General features: G+C 44.0%; 1 protein-coding gene across 1 annotated transcript in view; it reads left to right on the top strand.

Annotated features, from left to right (window-relative positions):
• The first annotated feature begins 12,112 nt into the window (after positions 1 to 12,112).
• TOP1 (DNA topoisomerase I) overlaps positions 12,113 to 25,722 on the top strand; it is an 89,597-nt gene continuing 75,987 nt past the window's right edge. Inside the window, exons 1-2 of the mRNA XM_072735856.1 lie at positions 12,113 to 12,411; positions 12,755 to 12,779. Coding sequence (XP_072591957.1) covers positions 12,379 to 12,411; positions 12,755 to 12,779 — 58 coding nt within the window. The 5' untranslated portion in view covers positions 12,113 to 12,378. The remainder of the gene's footprint in view (positions 12,412 to 12,754; positions 12,780 to 25,722) is intronic.

Raw genomic sequence — 25,722 nt, 5'->3', positions numbered from 1 at the left:
AAAAAAAAAATAAAAAGGTAATCTAGGACCACAAAAAAAAAAAAAAAAAGAATTAGTGATCTTAGGGCAGCCCCGGTGGCGCAGCGGTTTAGGGCCGCCTGCAGCCCAGGGCATGATCCTGGAGACCCTGGATCGAGTCCCGCATCAGGCTCTCTGCATGGAGCCTGCTTCTCCCTCTGCCTCTCTCTCTCTGTGTGTCTCTAGGAATAAATAAAATGTTTAAAAAAAAAAAAAAAAAGAACTAGTGATCTTAGGGACACCTGGGTGGCTCAGCGGTTTGGCTCCTGCCTTCGGCCCAGGGCATAATTCTGGAGACCCGGGATGGAGTCCCATGTCGGGCTCCCTGCGTGGAGCCTGCTTCTCTCTCTCTGCCTGTGTCTCTGCCTCTCTCTCTGTATCTCTCATGAATAAATAAATAAAATCTTTAAAATATATATATCTTCTTTTAAAAAAAGAATTACTGATCTTAGAGAATGGGAAGCAGGTGGGAGAGGAGGCCCACAATCATCCACGGATGGAACGAGCCATCTCCATGAAGCTAAGACATGGGTTTGGGGGATGCAGGAGAGTCTAGAAAGAAGAGGCAAAGGAGAGACTCAGAGAAAACCTACTGAACTCACAGTGAGGTGGGGGTAGGGTAGGTAGTTGGCTCAGTTACCCCCGTGGCCTGGAGAAGGTTTGCAGAGGCTGTTGGCTGAAGGCTGGGTGAGTGGATGGATGGGCAGGCAGCCCAACCCAGCAGCTGAAGTTGGGGAAAATTGTGTGGCAGACTGCAGATGTAGAGGGTAGGAGGTGGAACAAAGAGAGCTTGACCATGTGTCTAGGGAACTTCAGAGGGATTGAGTGGAGAAATACTTTCCATTTGCCTGGTGTGATGGGGAAAAACTGTCAGCTAGTATACAGTGTTCTCCATCTGAAATACTTCTGGTTCTGTGGTTAAGGATGTGCAAGACAGGCACTCTTCCATGAAGGGAACTTAGCTGTTCTGTAGCTGTCTTAGGGATATCCCAGGGTAGAGTGGGGTGAGTAGAGACCTTGCGATCTGACAGTTGAGGGTTTGTGTCCTGATTTCATTCATTCATTCATGCAACAAATATTTCTTAAGCATCTACTATGTGCCCAGCGCTCTACTAGGTGCTAGAGATGCAAAAATGATTAAGAGATGGTCCTTGACCTCCAATGCCTTACATCTGTCCAAGGAAATGGTCCATGACAGTGCAGAATGATAGGTATTGGGGACATGCACAGGTTGCTATGGGAACAGGGAGGAAGGACACTCATACTTCTCCAAGCTTCTGTCTCCTTATCTGCAAAATGATAATCATGTTGCTCACTACAAGGAGTTTCCTGGCACATTCCAGGCCCCTGTTTGACACGTGCCAGGAGCTCATTGCAGCCCAGGATTAATTAATTTATTCAACAAATATTAATTGAGTACCTTATGTGTGCCAGGCACTGCTGTAGATGCTAGACATTCAGTACTAAATTACACAAACAAAAAATCCCTGCCTTTGTCAAGATTATATTCTAGGAGGAAAAAACAATAAGCAAATGAGTAAAATATTTGGTAGTTTAAATGGTGACAAGTGCCTTGGTAACAGAGAAAGTAGAGATTAAAAGTGAGGAAGTGATGAGAGGAGGGGGTTGTGATTTTAAACAGAGTAGTCAGAAAAAGTCTCACTGAAAAGGAAATTCTTTACTAAGGATCTGAAAGAGGTGGGCAGTAGGCCGTGGAGATTTCTGGGGGAAGGATGTTGAGAGCAGAAAGATCCTCAACTGCACAGGTGCTGAGGTGGGAGGGTGAGTAGTATGTGATACGTGTTGCAAGCAGGTCAATGTGCCTGGAGAGGGATGGTCAAGGTGAAGGGCACTAGCGGATGTGGTCAGGGGGCTATGGAGGGGGGCAGGCGGGGTAGGGCATTGGGGGCCAATGTAAGGTTTTTGGCTTCTATCCAGAGTGAGATGGGAGCCACTGGAGAGGTTTGAGCTTTGCAATGACAGGCTCTCACATTTTAAGAGAATCCTTGATCTGAGGATGTTCCACGGAAAGACAATGTGGAGGCTGGGAAACCAGTTTGGAGGCTCTGGCACTAAGCCAGGTGGTGATGACGAAGGTTCAGCTAAAGTGGAAGCAGAGGGAATGGGGAGAGATGTGTAGCATCTGGATATTTGAAGGGAGTGTCCACTCGATTTGCTGACAGATCAGAGATGGGAGTAGGTGGGTAAGAGAAAGTCAAGGGTGACTCCGAAGGCTTGGTCTGAACCATTAACTGTGATGAGGGAGACCCAGGGTGGGACAAATGTGGGAAGAAAGATAGGAGTTGGATTTGAGGTGTGTGTTTAAGAAGCCCATTGGAAATCCAAACAGCGATGCTGGGTATGCTGCTGGATAGGCAAGTCCAAGGTGGGGTGGGGCGCAAGGTCCTGATTACAGGTATGAACTTAGGACTTCTCTGTAGGTAATTGCTATTTAAAGCCAAAGGAATGGGTGAGATAGTGAGAGAAGGAAGGGAAGAGGTGTGAGGATCAAGTTCAGGGGTCTTTCAACATTCAGCAAGGGTGGCCTCTCTCGCTTTTAAGGTGAGGGTTCCAAGGCTAGACTTGGACATTCTGTAAGGTTTTGTGCAAATATTTTCCTGACATTCTGCCTCTCAGTTCTGAAGACACATGCTCCCCAGAAATGGAAAAGTCTGAAGAGGAAAAAAAAAAATCAGTTTGAAATAGATTGTGTTGCCATTTCCCCCCAGGCTTAGGGTTGGTAGAGACAGTTAGAGCTTTCTGCCAGTTTCTGCCAATCAAACCTTTGAGGTGGGGCTCCCATGGAAGAGTCTACCTGGCTTCCCAGCGCCAAGGACCACCTTATAAAGCTCCCAGAACACTGTCTTGTGATTGATGCTTTATTTACACATCTCCTCTTGACTGTGGTTCTGTAGGCCATCACAGAACTACCAGAGCCTAGCACCAAACAGGTACCTGGAAAACTTAGTAGAACTTAATGGCATCATCATAGAAACAGAGAAGCAACAGTCCATCCCCTGAGCTGTGGGTATCTTTCTCTAGCTCTATCACCAGAGCTGGTATCCAGCAGACCACTTCCTCAGTACCTGCAACAGAGTCCTGGAAAGGTAGAGATAGATCATGCACGACTGGACCCTGCCCGTTGGGAGGAGAATATCCCCAGGGACTTGGATGAGCCATCCTGAAAAACGGGTTCTCTGAGTCAATCCTCCAGTGAGTTCTGGTGGGAATGGCTCCAGAATATTGAAGGTGAGGTTTGAAGCAGCCTATAGCTTCTGAGAGGCAAAAAAGAGGTGTCTCCTCCAAAGGGACCTGCCTCCTTATCTCACCCAGAAAGATAAGGAGGCATATCAGTTTCACTTGTGCTAGCACTTTGTCAAAGGGGTTGGGAATGATTCAAAAGACCCTGAACTGGAAACCAACAGACTCTTTTATTAGTTATGAGTATGTAGTGCGCATCATAAAACAGACTAACAGGGGCATCTGTGTGGCTCAGTTGGTTAAGGGTTCAACTCTTGGTTTCTGCTCAGGTCATGATCTCAGGGTCCTGAGACTGAGCCCCGTGTTGGGCTCAGCAGAGTCATCTTGAGTTTCTTTCCTCCTCCTGCTCCCTCCCTCTTTGCTCCTCCCCCTGTGCTCTCTCAAACAATCAAATAAACAAACAAACAAAACCCCTCTTAACCTCAGGTTATTCTAATTACTGCATTAGGTTCCTCCTCCTGTTTATAGCTAAACCTCTTGAACAACTTGTCTAAACTTGCCGTGCTCTACTTCCTCATCTTCTATTCACTTCCTAACTCAGGCACATCCCTAAAATAAGGCTTTTCTTCTAGGCTCTTCCTGGCCCTCCCAGATGATCTCATCTAGTCTAATGACCTCAGGTATCATCTCTATGCTGACACTCTTCTGAATTCCAAACCCATATATTCAAACGCCTACTAGACATCTTGACTTGGCTAACCTTAGAGTGAATGTACAAAGCTGAACTCATCATCTTTCTCCCAAACCATTTCACCCCCTAGTGTTCCCTGCCTTTGTGAATGACATCTCCATCCATATCCTTGATATACCCCTCTGCCTTTCTCTTACATATAGTCAATTGTTGATACAACAATCCTCTGTCATGAATATCCCTCAAATACATGCACTTCTCTTTGTCCTCATGGCCTTTTGGATGGGAACCATCATCAACATCATTTTTGCCTAGATGACAATATCAACCTTCTTACTATGGTTTTAAAAGCCTCCAATCTTGACTACTTCAAATCCATTTAAAAATTTTTATTTATTTATTCATGAGAGACAGAGAGAGAGACAGAGAGAGGCAGACATAGGCAGAGGGAGAAGTAGGCTCCCTGCAGGGAGGCTGATGTGAGATTCAATCCGGGGACTCCAGGATCACACCCTGAGCCAAAGGCAAGTGCTCAACTGCTAAGCACCCAGGCATCCCTCAAATCCATTTTTTATATTGTAGGTAATATTTCCTAAAATGCACATTGTCTATGTCCCTCTGTTGCTTAAAACTCATCAGTGATTCCCCATAGCTCTCGGGATAAATTCCAAACTCCTTAACCAACACAAAACCCCCTGCATGAGTTGGGCCTTGCTTACACCTCCAGTCTCATCTCTCATCACTCTACCAGACTCTGTTCCTCAGCCACCCTGAATCATCAAAAGCTCCTCCAGTGAACCATACTCTGCCTAATTTCCAAGTCTTTGCCCACCTGTTCCTCAGTCTCTAGTGCTTATCTCCACTTGCCTTTTTTTATCCTCCCTAACCTTCACTTGATCAACTTCTGTTCCCACCTTCAGGCCTCAGTTTAAATGTTTCCACTGAGAAGCCTTGCCTGTCTCCTCAATACTGGGATGACAGCTCCTCTAAAGGGCTCCTAGAGCAAACATACTATACTTTAACCCCAAAGCACTTATTGTAGTAGATGGCAATTACATGGCCTCTTGTCTGTCCCACTTACCAGGCCCTGAGGGCAGGGACTACATTGTCTAGTTCATGGCTAAATCTCTAGCAGTAGGCAAAGGAATTGACTTGTAGTTGGAGTGTGTGTGTGTGTGTGTGTGTGTGTGTGTGTGTGACAGAGAGAGAGACAGAGACAGAGATGCAGTGAAGGAGCAGGTGACATGAGGATCGTGGGGAATGAGAGACAAATAATTATAGGTCTTGGCCAATTCTCAGAGGTTGTAGTCATTAATGGGATGTGGAGGACAGGATCAATTCAAGAGGCTCCCAGGCTTTGAGAGCCTGGGAGCAGGTGGAACTATTTCACCAAGCAGTGACCATAGAAGGGAAAGGTAGGTTCAGGGAAAAGTTGAACTCAGGAGCAGGGGACTGTGAGGGCTATCCAGCATGCAATAGGCAGATGGGCAGATTTTTCTGTAGCTCCAAAAAGAAGTCAAGATTAGAGATACCCACTTGAGAGGCTATCTACAGAAGTCGATATGGAATCTGTAAAGCTTCTAGGAGGAGGGTGTAGGAGAGAAAAGTTTGATAGCAGAAGCCTTGGGGATGTTTACAATGCACTGGGTGATGAGGAAGAGGTCAGAAAGTGGCATTTGCAGAGGTAGGAGGACAACCAAGAGAATTCGTGGTTACTGGAGCCAGAGGGAATGGGCCCAGAGAATGTGCCCATCCATTTCACTGAGTGCTGCAAGGAAGTAGATGAAAATAAGGCTATACTTTTTTTTTTTTTTTAAATAAGGCTATACTATTTAGAAAGTAGGAATTCTCGGATTAGGATGGAAGTCAGATCCACAGCGTTGAAGGGATGGGAAACAAGGCAGGAACGGATTTCCAGCTTGATTTTTGGGGCACCTGGATGGCTCAGTCAGTTAAATGTCCCACTCTTGATTTCAGCTCAGGTCATGATCTCATGGTAACGGGATCTCCCCCTGAGTCAGGCTCCATGCTCAGTGGGGAGTCTGCTCAAGATTATCTCTCTCTGCCTCTCCCTCTACCCCTCCCCCCACTCACATGCTCACTCTCTCTCTCTCTAATAAACAAATAAATCTTAAAAAAAACCTTGACTTGGGCTAAGCTGTCACCTATTGTTTTTTTTTTTTAAGGATTTTTAAAATTAACCTATTTATTTATTTATTTATTTATTTATTTATTTATTTATTTATTATGCAGAGAGAGAGGCAGAGAGAGAAGCAGGCTCCCTGCAGGGAGCCTGATGCAGGACTTGATCCCAGGACCCCAGGATCATGACCTAAGCCAAAGGCAGGAACTCAACCACTGAGCCACCCAGGTACCCCTCACCTGCTGGTTATTAAGTGAGGCTGCTACTTTTGTTCCTTTTCTCAGAGAGTCATGCCAAGTCAGCCTGAGGTTTCTCTCGCTCCCAGAATTTTCCAATAACTCCCAGAGCCTGGGTTTCTGCCTCTTTGCTTCTTCACACCTGCCATTCCTGGGTTGGAGGCAGCTGGCGCTGAGCAGCCACAGGACATCCCAGCAGGCACACCCTGTGAGAGGGAACATCGGAGAGAGTCACCATCACAACTTCTTCTTGGGCTATCCCCTTGTGTCAGTCTGCATCTTCACAGTCCTTCCAAGTGATCTGCCATGATTTTTTAAAATATATTACTTTTTTAAAAATTTTTATTTATGATAGAGAGAGAGAGAGAGAGAGAGAGAGAGAGAGGCAGACTCTATGCACCGGGAGCCCGACGTGGGACTCAATCCCAGGTCTCCAGGATCGCGCCCTGGGCCAAAGGCAGGCGCCAAACCGCTGCGCCACCCAGGGATCCCTGATCTGCCGTGATTAATGAAGCTTCTGAAGCACCTGCAACGGGCTCACCTGGCCTCCCGACTTGACTGTCTCCAGGGCCAGCTCTGCCAGACTGTCCCCACTCTGCTGCCCCTGGTTGTTCTCATGCCTGCTCATTCTGAAGTGGCTCTGCAGTCACTGGGAGAGGCCTCTCCACCTTCCCAGCCTCCTCCCCTGGTGCACCCTTTGCTTCATTCTGACCACAGCTACTCTCAGGCCTATGACTCTCTACCTCTGCATAGCTTGCTTTTCTGGCTGCAATACCTTCCCTTCTATTGCACAGGCCAGCCCCTCCTTCCCCTTCCCCTCATCTTTCAGGAATGGCATCCAACTGGAAGCCTTTCATAACATTACCCCTACCACCACCCTGGTGAAGTGGATGTGCTTCCCCCACCCCAGCATCCCCATAGCAACTGGTGGCTGGCCCCCCTCTTCCCTGTTCTTCCCTGTACCTTATGGTAACAGTTGGGGAATATGTCTGTCTCATTATCAGACTAGGATCTCCTCCAAAATGAGGATTAGGTCTTATTAATATCTTTATTCCCATGGTATAGTGAATTCCTATCTACTACGAAGTCCCTACTCCTACATTCTTCATGGCATAGTGGTTGAATGCATAAATGTCCTCATCACAGAATGGATGTCTTCTAGAGGAAGATAAAGGGAGTACGTGAAAGCGGACTCTCCTCTTCATCCCGAGCCACATGGCCAGGCTCCTACATTCTTATTGCTGTCCTATCATTCTGTGGCTCAAGGGTTGCCAGTTTTCCTGTTAGTTCTTTTATTTTTATTCCACAAATCTCGACCTTTGCTGAGCCTCTACCAGCAGGCAGAGGTGTTTCTGGTTGGTACTGGGACTGCTAGCCTAAGTCTCCTTTCTGGGAGATTGTCAAGCAGACTCTTTTTTGAGGGTGTCCAAATTCCAAAAGGGTAGCAGGGCCTTAGACAAGGTGCCACAGGCAGGGAGGACTTCCAGAAGATACTGTTGCCTAAGAATTGGTGGAGTTGAGACTGTGCCAACTTCCAGGGTCAAAATGCTGGGAAGGGTGTCCAGGTGCCATAACATCAGGGATCCACAGCTGGGGCCAAAGGATGACAGAAGCCTTGACAGTGCCCAGAAGTTGAATGTAGGTTAGGACTGAGTATTACTCAGGGTTCTTGGTCTTAAGTGACTTATTGGAGCCTAACTGAGCAAAAGGGGGGAATTTATTCAAAAGTGCAGGTATGGGAAAAAAAAAAAAAAAGTACGGGTATGGGAGTAAAAGGAGGCCTGAGGAGATAGGAGGAACCAGAGTCCTGAACTCCATCAGGGTCTTCTCTTCTCCTCCTCCTTTTCTTCCCCTTCCTGGGGTTTCTCTGGCCCTCTTGATAGAAAATACCACCAGGACACCTCCCCAATGTATATACTATAGATCCATCCATAAGAACAGAGACCAAACCATTCTCTCCCTCCCAGTTCCAAAGTCCCAAGGAAGTTTATCAGAGTGACTCATCTTGAGTCAGCTGGGTCAAACAATTGTAGCCAGAGGGACAGCAGCATATTTATACATATGTGTACAATGTGCAGAAGGATGGTTCCCTGAAAAGCAGAGGTTGTTCAGACAATCCTATGGGTGTTCAGTTCTGGAAGCCAAGAGTTGGGGCCGAGGTGATAAGAACAATCCCAAGAGACTCAGAAGCAAATGAATGCAGGCTGGATCTTGGGTGACAACCTAGATCAGGTGGCCTGAGGTCTGGTCATTCCAAAGAGCCATGTCTCAAAATGTAGTGTGGAAGAAAGGGTTTCTGAGCCTACATACATTTTGGAAATGTTGCATGCCATGTCCTTCTCTTTAAGATTCACATATATATTGCGCATATTGAACAAATCTGAGAAGTCCTATGGGAAAAGGCCCGTTTCACTTTAAATCATAACGATTTATGTATTTGTGTATAGAGCCTTTCTTTTATTGGAATATCTATAAATCATCCACCTTTCACAGTGCATACTTTGGAAACAGGCCTACAACATCAGCTGTCATCTGATAGTTATTTTTATAGGGGTTGGGGTGGTCCGTGAGCGAGCAGTCTTGATCAAAAAGAGTGTTTCCCAAGCCTCATTTATTTGCGTATGACCTTCCTGGAGTTTGTCTTATATGTTCCCTCTGTGCTGTTGATATTTTTATTTAAATCAGATGACCAACTTTTTTTTTTATTGGTGTTCAATTTGCCAACATATAGAATAACACCCAGTGCTCATCCCTTCAAGTGCCCCCCTCAGTGCCCATCACCCAGTCACCCCCACCCTCCGCCCACCTCCCTTTCTACCACCCCTTGTTCGTTTCCCATAGTTAGGAGTCTCTCATGTTCTGTCTCCCTTTCTGGTATTTCCCACTCATTTTTTCTCCTTTCCCCTTTATTCCCTTTCACTATTTTTTATATTTCCCAAATGAATGAGACCATATAATGTTTGTCCTTCTCCAATTGATTGACTTATTTCACTCAGCATAATACCCTCCAGTTCCATGCAGGAATTGACCAACTTTTTAAAAGCCTCATCTTAAATAGTTATATCCTTAAAATCATGGATTTGATGTGGTGATTAAATATTTTTTTCCTCATATACATGGAAATATATATGCAACGATCAAAGTAAAAGTGTTTGTTCATGTACTACCTATAGTCTTCTCAAGTACTAGGGGTAGATGGACCACATTTCTAGGACACTGGTTTGAGACATTCAGAGTCAGTGGCCATGTGGGCTTGGGTAAGTCAACCAACCTCTGTGCACTGCCAGCCACACATGCTGGCAGAGAAATTCAGCCTGTGATAAGATGCCTGCACACCTACAGGTTTGAGTAGGTTTTGAGACCATACTTGCTATGCCATTTTGGTATGTGACCTGTTTTTATTCCTACTCAGATTCATCCTTGGTGGGACCTGGAAATTAAATGCAGATTCTCTCTGGGCTTTGGGGGCTGGCAGTAGAGTAGTGCTAGGAGTCCCTGTTATTCCTTAAGGCAGTCCTTGAATTCTCTTGGCCTAACTGCAACAAACAGATAGGATCAAAATGCCTCACTTGGTAGCCTGGGACTGATTCTGAGATGGGAAATCTATCAAAAGACAACATTATTAGCAAGGTGAAACTGGTTCTGGCAGATTGCTTCAGAGAAAGAACATAGCTTTGGAGTCAGGGAGACCTGAGTTTAAATCCAGAATTCTGTACTTACTGGCTGTGTGTTCTCAAAGACACACATGGCCCTGTGTTTTTTTTTTTTTTTTTGATAGTCTAATAACATTACACCATTATCATCATTGTCCAGAGGAGGAACCAGGCTCAGAGAAGTTAAGCAACTTGCCTGAGATTACACAGCTAATAAATAGCTGAGCAGAATTCACACGTAGGTTATTTTGACTTCATATGTGAGCTAACCACTGTATTACCCTGCTTTCATTGATTGATTGATTGATTGATTGCATGCCTCTTCTGTAACAATCTGTTGCTGGGTGCTGGAGGTGAAGCATCAACGGAGATAGGCCTTGGGTTCAACAGAGGAGACAGACATAAAATCACTGACCACTTCCCTTAGAACTGGGTGAGGAAAGAAGGAGTCAGAGAATGTGGGGGTGGGGGTCACTTTGAGAAAGCAATATTAAGATTGAACTTTGAAGGATTCACAAGAAGTAACGCCAAAATGTTTACAACTAGATATGACAAGAGACCGTTTCAATGGTCCATGGGTGGACACTTTCCATATTTATTTGTAAATGATTTCGCAGACATGGTTATTTTATAGATATTATTACTTAGGAGGAAGCTAAATAAAGTAGGGGATTCTTTAAAATATTAAGGAAAGGGCAGCCCCGGTGGCCCAGCGATTTAGCACCGCCTTCAGCCCGGGGTATGATCCTGGAGACCAAGGATTGAGTCCCACCTCGGGCTCCCTGCATGGATGGAGCCTGCTTCTCTCTCTGTCTCTCATGAATAAATAAAATCTTAAAATATTAAGTAAAGTAGTGGAAGTGGTAATAGATATGACAAAATTCACAAAGAGCACACTTGAATGATGCGGGTTATGTAGCAGGGCTCCCGTAGGTGCTTTAAGAATTGTGCACTTTATACCGAGAGTGAAAGCACGTATTGTGGGAAGGGGATGTTAGATGGCGTGTTGAAGGGCACTCGGGCTACTTTCGGGCTAGCAGCTCGTGAGAGGGCCAGAAGGGAAGCAGGGGCCGTTGTTAGGAGTGCATTGTGATAATCCACGCAAGAGATAATGCAGACTTAGACAGATGCGTGGGCAGAGGAGGTAGATGGGTTGAACAGACGCAATCAACTGGACTAATTAGAAAGGAAGGAAGAAGATGTCCAGGGTGGAGCTTTTCTAGCTGGGTGGAGGTGTTCTCTGAATCCACACGACAGCTCCGTGGAGGCTATTTTATCAAACTGTGTCAGGGTAAGTGACCTACAACCTCCTGCCTGACATCTACATTCGAAGAACTAAAAATCTTAGAGATCGGAGCACACAACACAGTCGGCGCCCCATTAACGGCAGTTCTTTTGCCCTGTTTATCCCCAAGGTCCCATTTCCTTTGGCCCTTTGCCACCACCGTTTTTTTCAGCCTGATTCCTGGTTTACGGGAGATGCTCAATGTTAGGTTCATCGAACGAACGAATGAAATTAGGGCTCTTGTGACCGGGACTACACGTACCCGGCAGAAAACTGGAGCTAAACCAGACCTTTGGTTGGTTTAAAAAAAATTTTTTTTTTTTTTTTTTTTTTTTAAGAAGCGGAGTGAAATAATCCAGCACGTTGGAAGGCCTAGACAAAGGCTAGGGCGGGAGCTCCTGCCTGCAAGGCGGCATCGGGGTCCGCTTCACGAGCGACAAAGCGCCGGTGAAAGGTCTGGGGCCCCGAGCGCCCCCGGTATTTGCAGCGGCGAGCGGGCGGCAGCAGGGCGGCAGCTCGGCCCGGGGCTCCCGCGGTCCCGCCGCGGTCCCGCCGCGGCCTTTAAAGACCCACCACGTGGCCCGCGCCGCCGGCCGGGGTCCGGGGGCGGCGTCCGGGCTGCGCCTGCGCACTGCCTCGCAGAGGCGTACGGGGTTCCGAGAAACCGCGCGGGGAGAGCAAGGCAAGATTGCCCCGGGGGGCGGCCGTGGGAGGAGTCGGCTGCTTATGCAAATCACGGCGGCGCGCAGGGGCTTGGGGGCGGGGCTTGCGATGCAAAGCCGGGGCCGCCTTGGGAAGCGCAGGAGGGCGGGGGGGGCGGGCCGCGCAACCCTCGGCCTCTTTCCGCGAGTCTCTGACGTCGCCGACGTCGCGTTTAAAAGCGGCCGCGCAGGCGCAGTGAGGCGAAATGCGAACTTAGGCTGTTACACAACTGCTGGGGTCCGCTCTCGCCGCCCGCCCGGCAGTCAGTCCGCGTCGCCGCCGCTGTCGCCGCCTCAGCCGTTCGGGGAGCGTCAGGCCCGCAGCCGCCGCCGCTTCTCCGCGCCTCCGGGAGCCTCCGGGGGCCCCCGTCCGCCCGCACAGGCCGGCCCCGACCGTCTGCGTCTCCTCGGCGCCCCTCGCCGCCCGCCGCGCTCGCCGCTCCGGCCGACATGAGTGGGGACCATCTGCACAACGATTCCCAGGTACGGCTCGGCCGGGTCCTCCGGGCGCCCCGGCCCCGCCCCGCGCCCCCCCGCGCCCCCGCGGCCCCCGCGCCCCCCGGGCCCCCCGGCGCGGGCCCGGCCGCTTTGACAGGCCGGAGCCCCCGGCCAGGGCGGGCGGCCGGCGGGGCTGGGCGCGCTAGGCCGCGGGCGGAAGCCGCGAAGTTAGGGACGGCGGGGGGCTGCCCCTTACGGCCGACCCCGGGGCCCCTCCCTCCTCCTCATCCCCGGGCGCGGGCTGGGCTAGGCCCCCGGCCCCGCGCGCTCGCCGCCCGCGGGCCGGGGGGAGCCTGTTTGTTCATACTGCCTCTTTTTCTCCCTCCAGATTGAAGCGGATTTCCGACTGAATGGTGAGTGTGCCCCCCGCCCCGACCCCGGGGGCCCCCGCCGCCGGCCGCCCAGCCCGCGCCGGGCCGGAGCCGGGCAGAGGACAGACATGGCGTCCCAGAGACTAAGTCCCGGCTCCTCGCTCACCGGCCCCATTGTTCCCATCGGGCCGCCTCTGGACCCCCTTTCCGGGGACCCCAGCCCCCCCAGATCGCGGCCTTCCCAAGAGGGGGCAGCGGAGACCCGGGGTCGCCCGCCGCCGGGCTTCGGGCAGCCTTTGTCGGCCCGGATTCCTCCCGGGAAAGTCGCCTTGTCGACAGTCGGGACTTAGTCTCTGCGCCATTTTCTTTTTCTCCTCTCCTTTCTGTGCCTGTGTGTGTCTTTCTCTCCCTCCCTCGGCTCCTTCCTTGAGCTGCCCAGAAAGAGCTTTCTGCAGAGCAGAGCCGTGGAAATCACAGACCTCACCGGGGAGGGGAGGGTGGGAGACTGAATGGTCGCTATTTTTTTTCCCCAAGGAGAACTTTATTTTGGGGGGTTATTGCCTTTCTGCTTCTCGTTTGTTTCCTTTTCTGTTTCCAGAATGAAAGATACCCTTCGGCAACTGTTGATTTGGGGGGCGGAGGTGGTGGTGGTGGCGGTGGTGGTGGTGGTGGGGGGGGGGAGAAGGTGAAGGGTGGGGGTGTAAGAATTTTATGATGGGAATTACGGTCCTAAAACTAAAGCCACCCTTTGTGGAGTTTTTCATATTTTGAGGTTGTTTTTCCCCCAAGTTGTGTTCTTTGCAAAGGTAGTACTAGTACCTCCCTTCACAAAGTTTGCAAGTTCTCCATGGGCCCCTCCAATGTAAACGTTGGACTCGGGCATATAGATTTAAAAAAAAATTTTTTTTAAAGTATTTCTGACTAGAACTTTTCGTGATGGCTGAGGTTCCTAATGCAGTGTTTTGTTTCTGTTTTCTTGGCTTTTGTTGTTGGGGTTTTTTTGTTTTTTGTTTTTTACTTTTTTTTTTTTGTACTTTATTTACTTATTTATTTATTTTTAAGAACCTCAGTTTAGTGTACTTGTCAGGAGAAAAGGTTGTGGAGCATCTCATCTGGACCTGGTGTGTTGGCCTTTTCTTTCGGGCCATGGGAAAGAGAAAAAGATTTTATTTATTGAAACAAAGAGTAGTCCGCATCCACCCTTGTTTCCTGTCCTTTTTTCAGGAGCCGCTGTTTTTCAGGAACCAAGAGCTAGCTTGCTTTTCCTAGATCTTTATGTTTTTGACCCCTTTTCAGCCATATCAAGGCATTTATTCTTTGAGTATTTCCACTTCAGTTATTCAGTGAAGATTCCCCCCAATAAAAAAGCTCACCCTGCGGGCTTTTCAACAATCTTATTGAAGGAGAAGGTACCCTCTGTTGTGTGCTGGGAATTCCCACTGATTCTGATGGTACATAATCCTGCTCAATTGAGTTCGGTTCCGGGAACCTCTCCAATGGGAGAAGCTGATGAGTAGATTTTCTGATGTTGTAATCAGCAGTCCATCGTGTTAGCCTGCTCTATTGAGAGCAGCCTTATGTTCAGATTTGTAGTGGGGCATCTAGCAAGAGATGTGATTCTGCAAGGAAGGGTTGTAGGTTAAATTAAAGTAGCATTTCTTGAGCACCTAATATGTGCCTAACACTGTAATGCTAGAGCTGAACCTTGGGTCACAATGCTTCTCTCGCCCTCAATCCCGTCTGCTGGGAGAGACATAATTAGTTAATTATAAGGTAGGTGCTGAGGTATATGTATACTCAAAATGCTTTGAGAAACTAGGAGAATTAATTTTGTCTGGGGGTGGGGAAATTTCTTAGAGGAGGTGACTTCTGAGCTGAGTGTTGTGCAAGACTAGGTGCTGAGTGTCAGGGGTTGGAGTATTTCTTAACTAGTGTTTAGCTAACCTATCAGGATTTTAAGGGGCGATGAGTCCTCTGCAGTTCAGAAAACCGCAGAGGTATAAATGTTTCCTTGGGATGTGGAAGCAAAGAAAGGATGTGGCAGATGGGGATGTAAGGAGTCCTTTTGACCTCTCATGGAGGAAGGTAGGAGCTTAACACAGAAAAAGTGTTCTTTTGACTTTAAGATTGGGCTGAGTAGGTTTTGTATTTAGCAGTGAAGCAAAGTTTAGTCCTTTCTCCTCAGAAAGTTAATCTCCATGGATCACACTTAGATTATGCGAAGGAACGATTGAATATGTGATGATTGTGGGCTGGGTAAATTATTGATCTTTAATGCCATTTTTATAGAGACCAAAGGAAACTGAGTATATTGACTTTTAGAATGTGATCACTTGTGATCGCAGTAATTGTTCATATTTATTGAATGCCTACTGTTTGCCTGGCATGACGAATCTCAGCTCTTTTCATGGATCATCTAATTTAATTCTTGGAAGAACCCTATGAGTTAAGGTACTATTTATCTCCATTTTATAGATGAGGAAACTGAGGCTTAGGTATGTTTACTAGCTTGCCCACAGGCAGTGAGTCTAGCATTCCAAACCTTCCAAGCTTAAGTATGCTATATATATAATTGCAGTATGACAAAATTAAAAACTGCACATCTCTACTTTCTTACCGAGATGAAAAATGTGGGAGGGAAGGATTTGATAGTTTGTCATTTGCTTACTTTTTAACTAAACCTACTCCTTCAAGAGAAAAAGCACTTTAACTGCCTCCTCACCATCCTAAGTGTCTGACACTGCAGTAATTATCTTTGTAAATATTGTCTAGAAGAAAGATGTAGCGTTAGTAACTGTGTGCTTGTTCTTATTAAGTAATAGCCTGGTAACTAATGATTGATTTATTTAACTATGAAAGACAGGTTTTAAAAAACAAAAATCAGTGTTTAATTATACTTGGACATATTGTTATTGATCTTTGTATTAAGAAGAGTTTGCTTAAGCGTGATCTTAAGTGGACTTAACCCGACTTACAGATTAACTGTACAACTTCATATATATAAACGTCCCTCATTCTACCTGCCTTCATTCCTTAAGATCTAAAAGATTTTTTGCCCTTTGAAGCTCTTTCTTTACAATAGTTAAAACTGTTGGTGTTCATTGGGAATTTAAAATGTTCTGGCCCATATGCAACTGCTGGGGAAATCTTATTTGTGAAGTGCATTTATACTTAAAATACTGGTGATGAGCTGAAAGTTTCAGGAGCAGAAACCATAACCTTTTACCTAATGTTTTACTTACCTCTTTCCTAAGTGTTGGTAGCACTAACTATAGTGGGGCTGAGTCATTTTTACAGTACTGTGCAGACTGCCAAGCTATCTGTAGAGTTGATAATGGTAACGTCACTTTGGGGGTTAGTGATCTTCTTCTGCTGTTTCAAGGACTTGAAGTTTTTGCCTATCTACTTTGGATTTCTGGGGTTCCTCCCTCCCTGGGATGAGCAGAGTATAATGCTTGATCCTATCAGTGACTGATTAGTCTTAAGTAATGTTGTATGGGGTCATAGTTTTTTTTTTTTAATTTTATTTATTTATTTATGATAGTCACAGAGAGAGAGAGAGAGGCAGAGACACAGACGGAGGGAGAAGCAGGCTCCATTCACTGGGAGCCTGACATAGGACTCCCATCCCAGGTCTCCAGGATCACGCCCCCGGCCAAAGGCAGGCGCTAAACTGCTACCCCACCCAGGGATCCCCTATGGGGTCATAGTTTGACATCTTGTCCTGTTGATTGATTTAGCTTAATGGATACAGATTGTATGGGGGATTTATTTATTTAAAATTTTTTATTTATGTATTCATGAGAGACAGAAAGAGGCAGAGACACAGGCAGAGGGAGGAGGAGGCTCCATGCAGGGAGCCTGATGTGGGACTGGATCCCAGGACTCCAGGATCACGTCCTGGGCCGAAGGAAGGAAGGCAGGCCGCTGAGCCACCCAGGGATCCCCTGTATGGGGGAATTAAATATAAATTGTTTCTGATGCTAACAGAGTTGTATTTCTATGCTTTAGTTGCAGGTTGAGGTGGGTGGTGCTAAGACTGATGGTATGGCTATCTGGAAACCCTCACGTTTTAAAACTGGAAACTGATGGCATCTTCAAATAAAATCTGGTGCATATACCTGCTTAATCCAGAAACACTTAAGCATTGGACTCTGGTGTTTTCTTTCCTTCTCCTACAACCAAACTCCTTGGGGCACCTTTTCAGAATTAGTGACTACTGTGGAATCTTTATATTACTAAGTGATATATATATATCACTTAGACACAAAACAAAGTTGCTTTTTAGGCTACTAGCATATCAGAACTCCCAAACAAATTTTAGATTCTACTGTTTCTGATAAAACTAGAAAATCCAGGAGTTATTAAAGGAATCAGAAATACTAAATAGTTTGAAAGGTGAAAACTAGGTAATATTGACTATCTCTAGCTCATAATTTTCTTTGGTAAGTAGATAAAATGGAAAACAAACCCAGAGTCAGTCCCCAAATCTCACTTTAGCCAATAGTAGCAAAAAAAAAAAAAAAAGAGAGAAAGATTGTCTTGCTTTTTTCCTTTAACATCAGCATAAAAATGAGGAATTGTGAGAGCTTGAAAGAGTGATTCATTAATTTGTTCTGGGTCTTAGTGAATTTGTATCAATATACAGAGCCAAGAATTCTTAACATGTGTTAAATCTTATATTCCAAAATTAGGCCATTGGGGTTTCTGCCTGATTTCAGTATGGGAGGGAGTGAAAAAACTGAGCCTTTTAAATCTGTAGATATGTTTGGGAAAGCTTTGTGTGGTATCTTAATTATAGTAACAGTTATCCTCTGCTGCTAACAGTATGAGAAATGATTCTATTGTACTTTATGGATAGATTTCATTTTAGAGGCCTTTGGATTATAATGAAATTGTGCATGTTATTTCATATTAGTTGGGTATGAATGCATATGTATGTTATAGATCTTTAACAATATTTGCCATAGTTTAAGTGCGAAATAAAGCTAATTTTCTTCAAACCCAAAGTCCTTTCCCCAGAGGTGTATTTTTGTGAGGGATTTCATACTTCTCATATGAAACTCTGTTGAACTCCAGTGAAGTTCTAGCTTTCTTTGGAAAAAATGGATTCAAATATAATTGTTTATTTTTAAATGAGGCTATGGAAATGCTTTAAATGCGTATTTGATGTGGGACCTGGAGGGTTAAAAAAAAATAAAAAGGCCCTCTTTAAATAGTAAAATGCAGTCAGTTCATTGCATTTGTCTGTGGGAGAGTGACTTGAGTGACTTTTCTGTGTCCTATGGTTTAGATAATCTCCTTAATTATTTTGAACCATTAACTTTGCATAATGGCTTTTGGGCAAACTGTTGAGAATTTGGCTTCTAAAAAAAAGATGGGAATGGGAGAAGTTCCTGACTGGCCCTTAAAAGGTGAATGGAGGTATTGTGTTTAAAGGAGATTGTGTTTAGAGTAGTAATCCTTGGAACAAGTCTTTTCTCTGTATTTCCATGACTTGTAAATGAAGTTTGAGATGCAGCTTTCCATCCCTATGGCTGCGGTCCAGTCGCTGATGTGGGAAATCTACCAGCCCCTGCCCTTGCCCCACAACCTGCCTATCTAGGTGTGTGTTGTATGCTCTGTGTTGATAGCACCAGTGCCTGGGTACTGTAGAGGGGGATAAAGAAGGAGGTGGGTATCATGGTAGTGTAGACTTTATTATTAAGTGGGAAAAAGTTTATAGAATATGCTAGATATTATTGGTATTTTCAGTAGGGCTATAGGAAATGACAGTATGCTGAAATAAGAGCAAATAGATATGTTATTTATTTATTTATTTATTTATTTATTTATGATAGTCACAGAGAGAGAGAGAGAGAGGCAGAGACATAGGCAGAGGGAGAAGCAGGTTCCATGCACCGGGAGCCCGATGTGGGATTCAATCCTGGCTCTCCAGGATCGCGCGCCCTGGGCCAAAGGCAGGCGCCAAACCGCTGCGCCACCCAGGGATCCCTAGATATTGTTTAACATGATTTTTATTCTGTATATTCAGAAAAGACTTAAGCATTTTTCATATTAGAAGAGAAAGGGCAGCCCAGTTGGCTCAGTGGTTTAGCGCTGCCTTCAGCCCAGGGCCTGATCCTGGAGCCCAAGCAGGCTCCCTGCATGGAGCCTGCTTCTCCCTCTGCCTATGTCTCTGCCTCTCTCTCTTTCTCTCTCTCTCACATGAATGAATGAATGAATGAATAAATAAATAAATAAATAATCTTTGGGGAAAAAAAGAGAAGTGATCTTGCTAATTATCTCAAGTATATTTTAGGGTATATAATTTGTAATATAATCAAGCTAGAACCGTATTGTCTTTATCTGTCATCTCTAGATTTTAGTAGAAACTAAGGGAGAGAGGCAACTTTTAAAAAATTTCTCTTTTGGACGATACTCATTTTCAATTTGTTGGCTTAAGTTTTTATATCCGCTCAGTTATCTCCCTGCCACCTTTACCTTTGTGTACTGCTCTTGAGAATTTTTCTGAGATTTATAGTAGATGTTTTTGTTTATATCTCCCTCTTGCTCTCTCCATTAGATTTAGGGTAGAGGTAATCTCTACTGGGCTGTAATTCCTCTCTAAGCCTTTGAAGTTAATTTTGTTTTTGTGGATTTAAGGAACCCAAAACTCCTTCATTAGCATTCCTGTGATACACCTAGATAGGCTCCAACCAAAGGTGTTAAAGCAATCAGCATTATTGGGGACTTTAATTTTCTTGTCTTTGTTGTTCATGTTGTTGAGAACAAGTTTCATAGATCACAGGGTATTTTGACTTTTTTTTATGTTTTAAGAACAAAAGTCTGCCAACTTTTGGTCTCAGTATTCTTTGTATTTTTCTTAGCACAGCCTAGCAAAAATAGAAGTCTGGGATCTTTCTTGGAGGAGATATTCTTGGCTATTTGGAGTTTACCTGCCCCCTAAAAAAGTTTTAGGTTGAAGGTTAGTCCTTCACTAGAGTACACTAGAAATGCACGCTTTTGCCTCTTCTTAAAAGCCCAGATTTTAATCTTGTTGCTATATATGAATGCCCAGATTTATAAAGGTTTCTGAGCAGAATACTGGTTGGGCAGAAGACTTATTAAACCTAACAGGTTTCTGAATCAGTGGATTAGGGGATCTCATTTGCTAAGACTTCTTTCTTTACCAAACCAACTCTGGTAAAGTAGCCTCTTCATTTGTAGTCCATTATCTGAGCTTTTACTAGGCAGTAGAAGGGGAAGTGGGAGGAAAGGAACAAATGTTGTAGGCTTAGTAAACATCACATTTTTATATTCATGAAATCTGAATTTAATGGAATAGTACAGATTGCGTAGGTTTATAAGGGAGAACCTGAGACCAAGAACCTGAAAACTTGGCCTTTTACATCTTCTCAACTCTCCTATTTAGTAGCTTACTACTGCCTGGTCTAGATTCCAGAAATCGCAGACTTTAATTGGTAAGTTTCTAATACAGATGTTACAGCCTGCCCCCCTTTTTTTTTTTAAGATTTTTTTAAAAAATTTATTCATGAGAGACACAACACAGAGAGGCAGGCTCCCTGTGGGGAGCCTGATGCACACAGCCTGCCTATAATTATGTGTTGGTAGAGATAGCTTAGACCTCTTAAGCATCTGGAGGGGTAGGTCTTAAAGAGATGCTTTGGTTTAAGGCTGGAACCAGGTTGATACTAAAGGATATACATGAAAGGGAGGCTGTGGGGATATAACATTCTTGAACATCTGTGGTAAAGTAGAAAATTGGAGTAGAAAAATCTAAGTCCCTATTCTTAGTATGAAACTTAACCCTGGCTGCGAAACCTTGTTTTGTCATCTATAGATGGAGTTGATATATCTATGCTTTACAAGCTATTGAGGATTAAATAAATATACAGAGTCCCTCTTTGCCTACATTTTAAAGTTTAAACTTTGGTCAGGGGCAGCCCGGGTGGCTCAGCGGTTTAGCGCCAACCTTCGGCCCAGGGAGTGATCCTGGAGACCCGGGATCGAGTCTCACATCGGGCTCCCTGCGTGGAGCCTGCTTCTCCCTCTGCCTGTGTCTCTGCCTCTCTCTGTGGGTCTCTCATGAATAAATAAATAAATAACATCTTAAGCTGTCTGACCAAAGTTTTTTTTTTTTTTTTTTTAATTTATTTATTCATGAGAGACCCACAGAGAGAGGCAGAGACACAGGCAGAGGGAGAAGCGGGCTCCTGGTGCATGGAGCCTGCTTCTCCCTCTGCCTATGTCTCTGCTTCTCTCTCTCTGTGACTATCATAAATAAATTAAAAAAAATTAAAAACAAAATAGATCCTTATTTTAAATATTAGGTTTCAGGTACTGATGTTGGTGATTCCTTCCTTTGCTGGTATTCCCTGATAACCTTTTAAATCTTCTGACATTTACACAGTGAACGGTAGCATATAACTAGAGTTGGTTAAGTCTTTACCTCACTGAATTTCACAGCCTATACTGATCTCTTCTTTCTATTAAGAAACCACTGGAAAATGAAAGGTAGTGTATCTGTATCTAGGTTTGGGCTAAGTAAGAGCCAAATGTGTATCTGGTTCCTGCTTTTCCAAGAATAAAGCAAGATTGTCATTTCTGAAAGAACTTTTTCAGGAGAAGGTGGGCTTAGAAATGAAGAAAATATATTGCTGTGACTAATTTCTCAGCCCTTTAATAGAACTGTGGGTTTTCTATTAAAGATACCCAGAACTTAAATGTCAGTTATATCTCAATTTTTAGAAAAGGTACCCAGAGCTTTGTCTTTATTAGATGCATTTAGTAAGTGAAATGCCAAGGTCATTATTGGTGTGTGTGTGTGTATGTGTGTGTTTTAAACAACAAAACTCAGTATGTCTTGTGTCAGCATTTTTTTTTTTAAAAGATTTTATTTATTCATGAGAGACAGAGCGAGAAGGAGGCAGAGACACAGGCAGAGGGAGAAGCAGGCTCCATGCAGGGAGCCTGATGTGTGGGACTCGATCCCGGGACTCCAGGATCACACCCTGGGCCAAAGGCAGGTGCCAAACTGCTGAGCCACCCAGGGATCCCTCCAAAACATTTTTAAACTGAGAAGACGCAAAGCATCGGAGAGTTAACTTTAATTTTTCATTTATTCATATATTGCTTAAAGGGACCAACTCAACTTCCTGTGAACTAGGAATTCTTGGCAACAAGAATGCCTTAAATAATAAAGCTTAGGATTGAGAATTTAAGTAGGAAACTCCATATTAAAAGATATGCATGAGTATAGGCATTTGGGAGATTTCAGGAAAAAATTTAGTAAGCAGAAATTTCAATAAAGGCTCATAAGTCTAGCTAAGGCTGATTATTGAATTGCCTTGAATTTGTTATTTGGAAAGTGCAACTCAAACCAAAATCAGTTGCGGATATGTTTACTAATACCATTAGGTTAAGCCCGGTGGATCTTAGTAGATATACCACTGATCAAAAGGATTATCACAGAAGCATCACAACAAGAGCAAACTTCAAACATCTATTCATTTAAAGATGGGCTAGAGAAAATAATTTTATAGGAGAGGAATTACAAAATTGGGTCTAATTTTAAAGAGTCTTCGAAGATAAAGTTTTCAAAAGATAAATGTCTCAGGAACATATGGTTTGTAAAGTATATGAAAAAAAATCCTGTGGGAAAGTGAATATTTATGAATACTGTGTGGCTAATTGCCCTCAGTGAGAATGTCCAAAATTGGACTTAAAATCTTGAAAGCTTAGAAAAATAAATAAAAATCTTCAAAGCTTGCATCTCTTTCTCTTACCTTTTTTCTCTGATTCAGAGTGTGAATAGTTGTGTGTGTGTGTGTGTGTGTGTCCTGGCCAAATCAACCATGATAGAGTAGAAAGGACAGATTGAGTCAAGGGGATTTGAATTTGAGTTCTTATGCTTCTGCTCAATAGCAAGGTCTTTGAACAAGTTAATCTCTAAGCCTTAGTTCTTTACCTGTAAACTAGACCTAATGCTTTACTCACAAGATTGAGGATTAAAGAGCATGTGAGCATCACTCTAGGAAAGGTGAAGCTTAGTACAGAATTTTTAGTTCCTTGCCAATTCTTAAAAAAAAAAAAAAGAAAGAAACACAAAAAACCTTTTTCTGAGATTGCTTTTTTAGTGTTTTGTATAAAGGAAACATCTTTAAGGGCAGCCTGGGTGGCTCAGCAGTTTAGCACCGCCTTCGGCCAAGGGCGTGATCCTGAAGACCTGGGATCGAGTGCCACGTTGGGCTCCCTGCATGGAGCCTGCTTCTCCCTCTGCCTGTGTCTCTGCCTCTCTCTCTCTGTTTCTCATGAATAAATAAATAAAATCTCTTTTTTATTTTTTAAAAAGAAACATCTTTAAGTTTTAAATTTGAGTATTGTGAGATTTTACCCAAGGGGGAGGGTCACTAGGGAGCCTTGAATATGATACCGTTGCTGTGGGTCCAGATAGGCGAGACCCAGGATGGGTAAGACTTTGTGACTGTACAAACCACTCTGTTTCTCATAGTTAAATTATAGTTTAAGAATCTTTGGCAGGCAGTAACTTTTCCCCCTTTGCATTTGGGATGGTGCAATATTTATAGATCCACTCAGGAAATTAAAAGTTTCATGTTTAATTGCAAATGGAAAATTTAAGCTGTCATATTCATTCAAACATTGAGAAAGTAAATACCAGTAACGACTAGACACAGATGAACAAGACAAATCCATATGGTTCTCAGAACGAACATTTTGAAGTTAGTACTTGTAGGTCTGTACACTCACTTCCTCTGTTAAGATTCCATATTTTTCATTGGGCTTCAGTACAGAGGCTCCTGACATAACCAGGTTGAATGGGGATGGAAGGTACTTTTTGGCAGTTAATACTTTACTGTCAGTGAAAGAGTGATGTTGCCATTTATTTCTGACCTGAAAAGGTATTTTTTTTTTCCCTCCTTGCAAAAATTGGAAACCTAGGACCTTATTACAACTCCAAAGATGTCCAAACTCCTAACTGTTCTAGAAAAAAGATTTTTTTTTAGGATACCTGTAAGCTTATTAAATCATCTCACATGGAATAGAAAAAGTTTCAAGTTCTGTATATTTCTGATGATCTTTCTGTATCAGACAACAATATTGTGTATGAGTTTTAGAAAAGTAATTTTCAGGTTTCCCTGAATAGGTAGATTTGTCAGTGACTAGCAATGTTCACAATCTATGTGAGAGATCATGTGACAATAGCCAGTTCGAGTGTTGGCTTGAAATAGTTTAAGTCCTTGAGCTGAATTGCCTGAAATAAGGAGTGTAAGATCACCATCTTCATAAATTTGAAGAACTAAAATCTTAGAGATTAGATTCAGTACTTACAGTCCTGGGAAACTAATTTTGTGAAGCAGTTTAACTATATTACTCCAATCCATGAAGTGTCTTGGTATGAAAACTGCTAAAGCTAGAGGAAGGCTCAGAGTAGGTAGTGATATTCCAGTGATTTGAATATGGAAGAGTAATTGAAACAAAATGTTAGAATGAACATACCTTACTCTTTATTAAAGATTCATTCATTCATTCATTCATTCATTCAGAGAGACACGGAGAGAGAGAGAGGCAGAGATACAGGCAGAGGGAGAAGCAGGCTCCTTGCAGGGAACCCGATATGGGACTTGATCCTGGGTCTCCAGGATCGCACCCTTGGCCGCAGGCAGGCACCAAACCGCTGAGCCACCCAAGCGTCCCAGAACATGGTTTATTCTTATAATCAGTGGTTTTTCACAAGAATAAATGCAATGTCTCTAGTTCTTGCTATTTAACATCAGAAAGGAAGAAACAAGAGTCTCTCAGGGAATTGATCATCCCTCAGGATCTATTTCTTAATTTTTCATGGTTTCAGTTAACCAGGAAACAAGCAGTGAGGAGGAACATAAGTTGTCTAGTCTTTGTAACTACTGGCTTGTTACAGTTCCAAGCAGAAAGCTCACCAAGGCCAGACCCCCCAGCTCTGAGAGGTCTTCCAGTTAGTGCCCTCTGTGCATGCATGTTCAGCTGGTGGTTGTTTGACAATATTTACTACTTTTTTCCTCTTAAAAATCAAATCACCTCCTTTCTTCCTTGAATGCAGTGTGATATAAAAATAGGCACTTCAGCAGAACTTTATAGTCCTTTACAGGTGTTGAACACCTTCCTAATCTCAGAGTGTCAGGAAAATTGTCTTTTAGCAGGAGTATGCTTGTTTTTGTTCAGTAGAAAAACGGATTCTCGCACACAAGAAGCCAAGAATTTTCCTTTTAAAGTCCTGAAAAAACTATAGAAATTCTTTAGGATTGGAACTAATCTGTGGAATTTAGGTAGCATACAGTGTTTGTATTGAGCTCAAGTTTTTAGGGCAATAAAGTTACAGTACATTATGATTCAATTGGGTCCATAAATGACTGAAAACAACCGAAGTGTTGTTATAAGACTACCAGAATCCATACTGATGGCACATAGGCAAATATGCATACCAGTAGGTGCTAAAAAATTATTTTGTTAAGTGCACTTACCAAACTTGATTTAAAAAAGAAGGTCCAGGGGTGCATGGTTGGCTCAGTTGGTTAAGCATCTGCCTTTAGCTCAGGTCTTGATCCCAGGGTCCTGGGATTTAGCCCCAGATTGGGCTCCCTGCTCAGTGGGAAGCCTGCTTCTCCTGCCTCTGACCCTCGCTCTACTCCTGCTCTCTCTCAAATAAAATCTTTTTTTTAAAGGTCCTTCTGCAGTAACTCTATTTCCAAGAAGTAAAGTTTGGTGTATCTCTTCTTCTCCCACAAGTCTGTAGTCATGGTTTTTCTTTTTGTATTGCTTTTTACCCTGGAATACCGCTTAGTCTTTAGAATTTGGTACAGTTGGGGTAACTATACTCAACTTCTCCATTTAACTATCTATTTAGGAAAATACTAAGTATTGTAAACTCCTTGGGAGTTAAGCAACATCTCAGAGCCTATTTCAGTACTGAAGGCATAGTTACGAA

This window comes from Vulpes vulpes, chromosome 14 (genome assembly GCF_048418805.1).
Source record: "Vulpes vulpes isolate BD-2025 chromosome 14, VulVul3, whole genome shotgun sequence".
NCBI lineage: Eukaryota > Metazoa > Chordata > Mammalia > Carnivora > Canidae > Vulpes > Vulpes vulpes.
The sequence above is the reverse complement of the archived record's forward strand: the minus strand, read 5'-3'. Positions and strand labels throughout refer to the sequence as shown.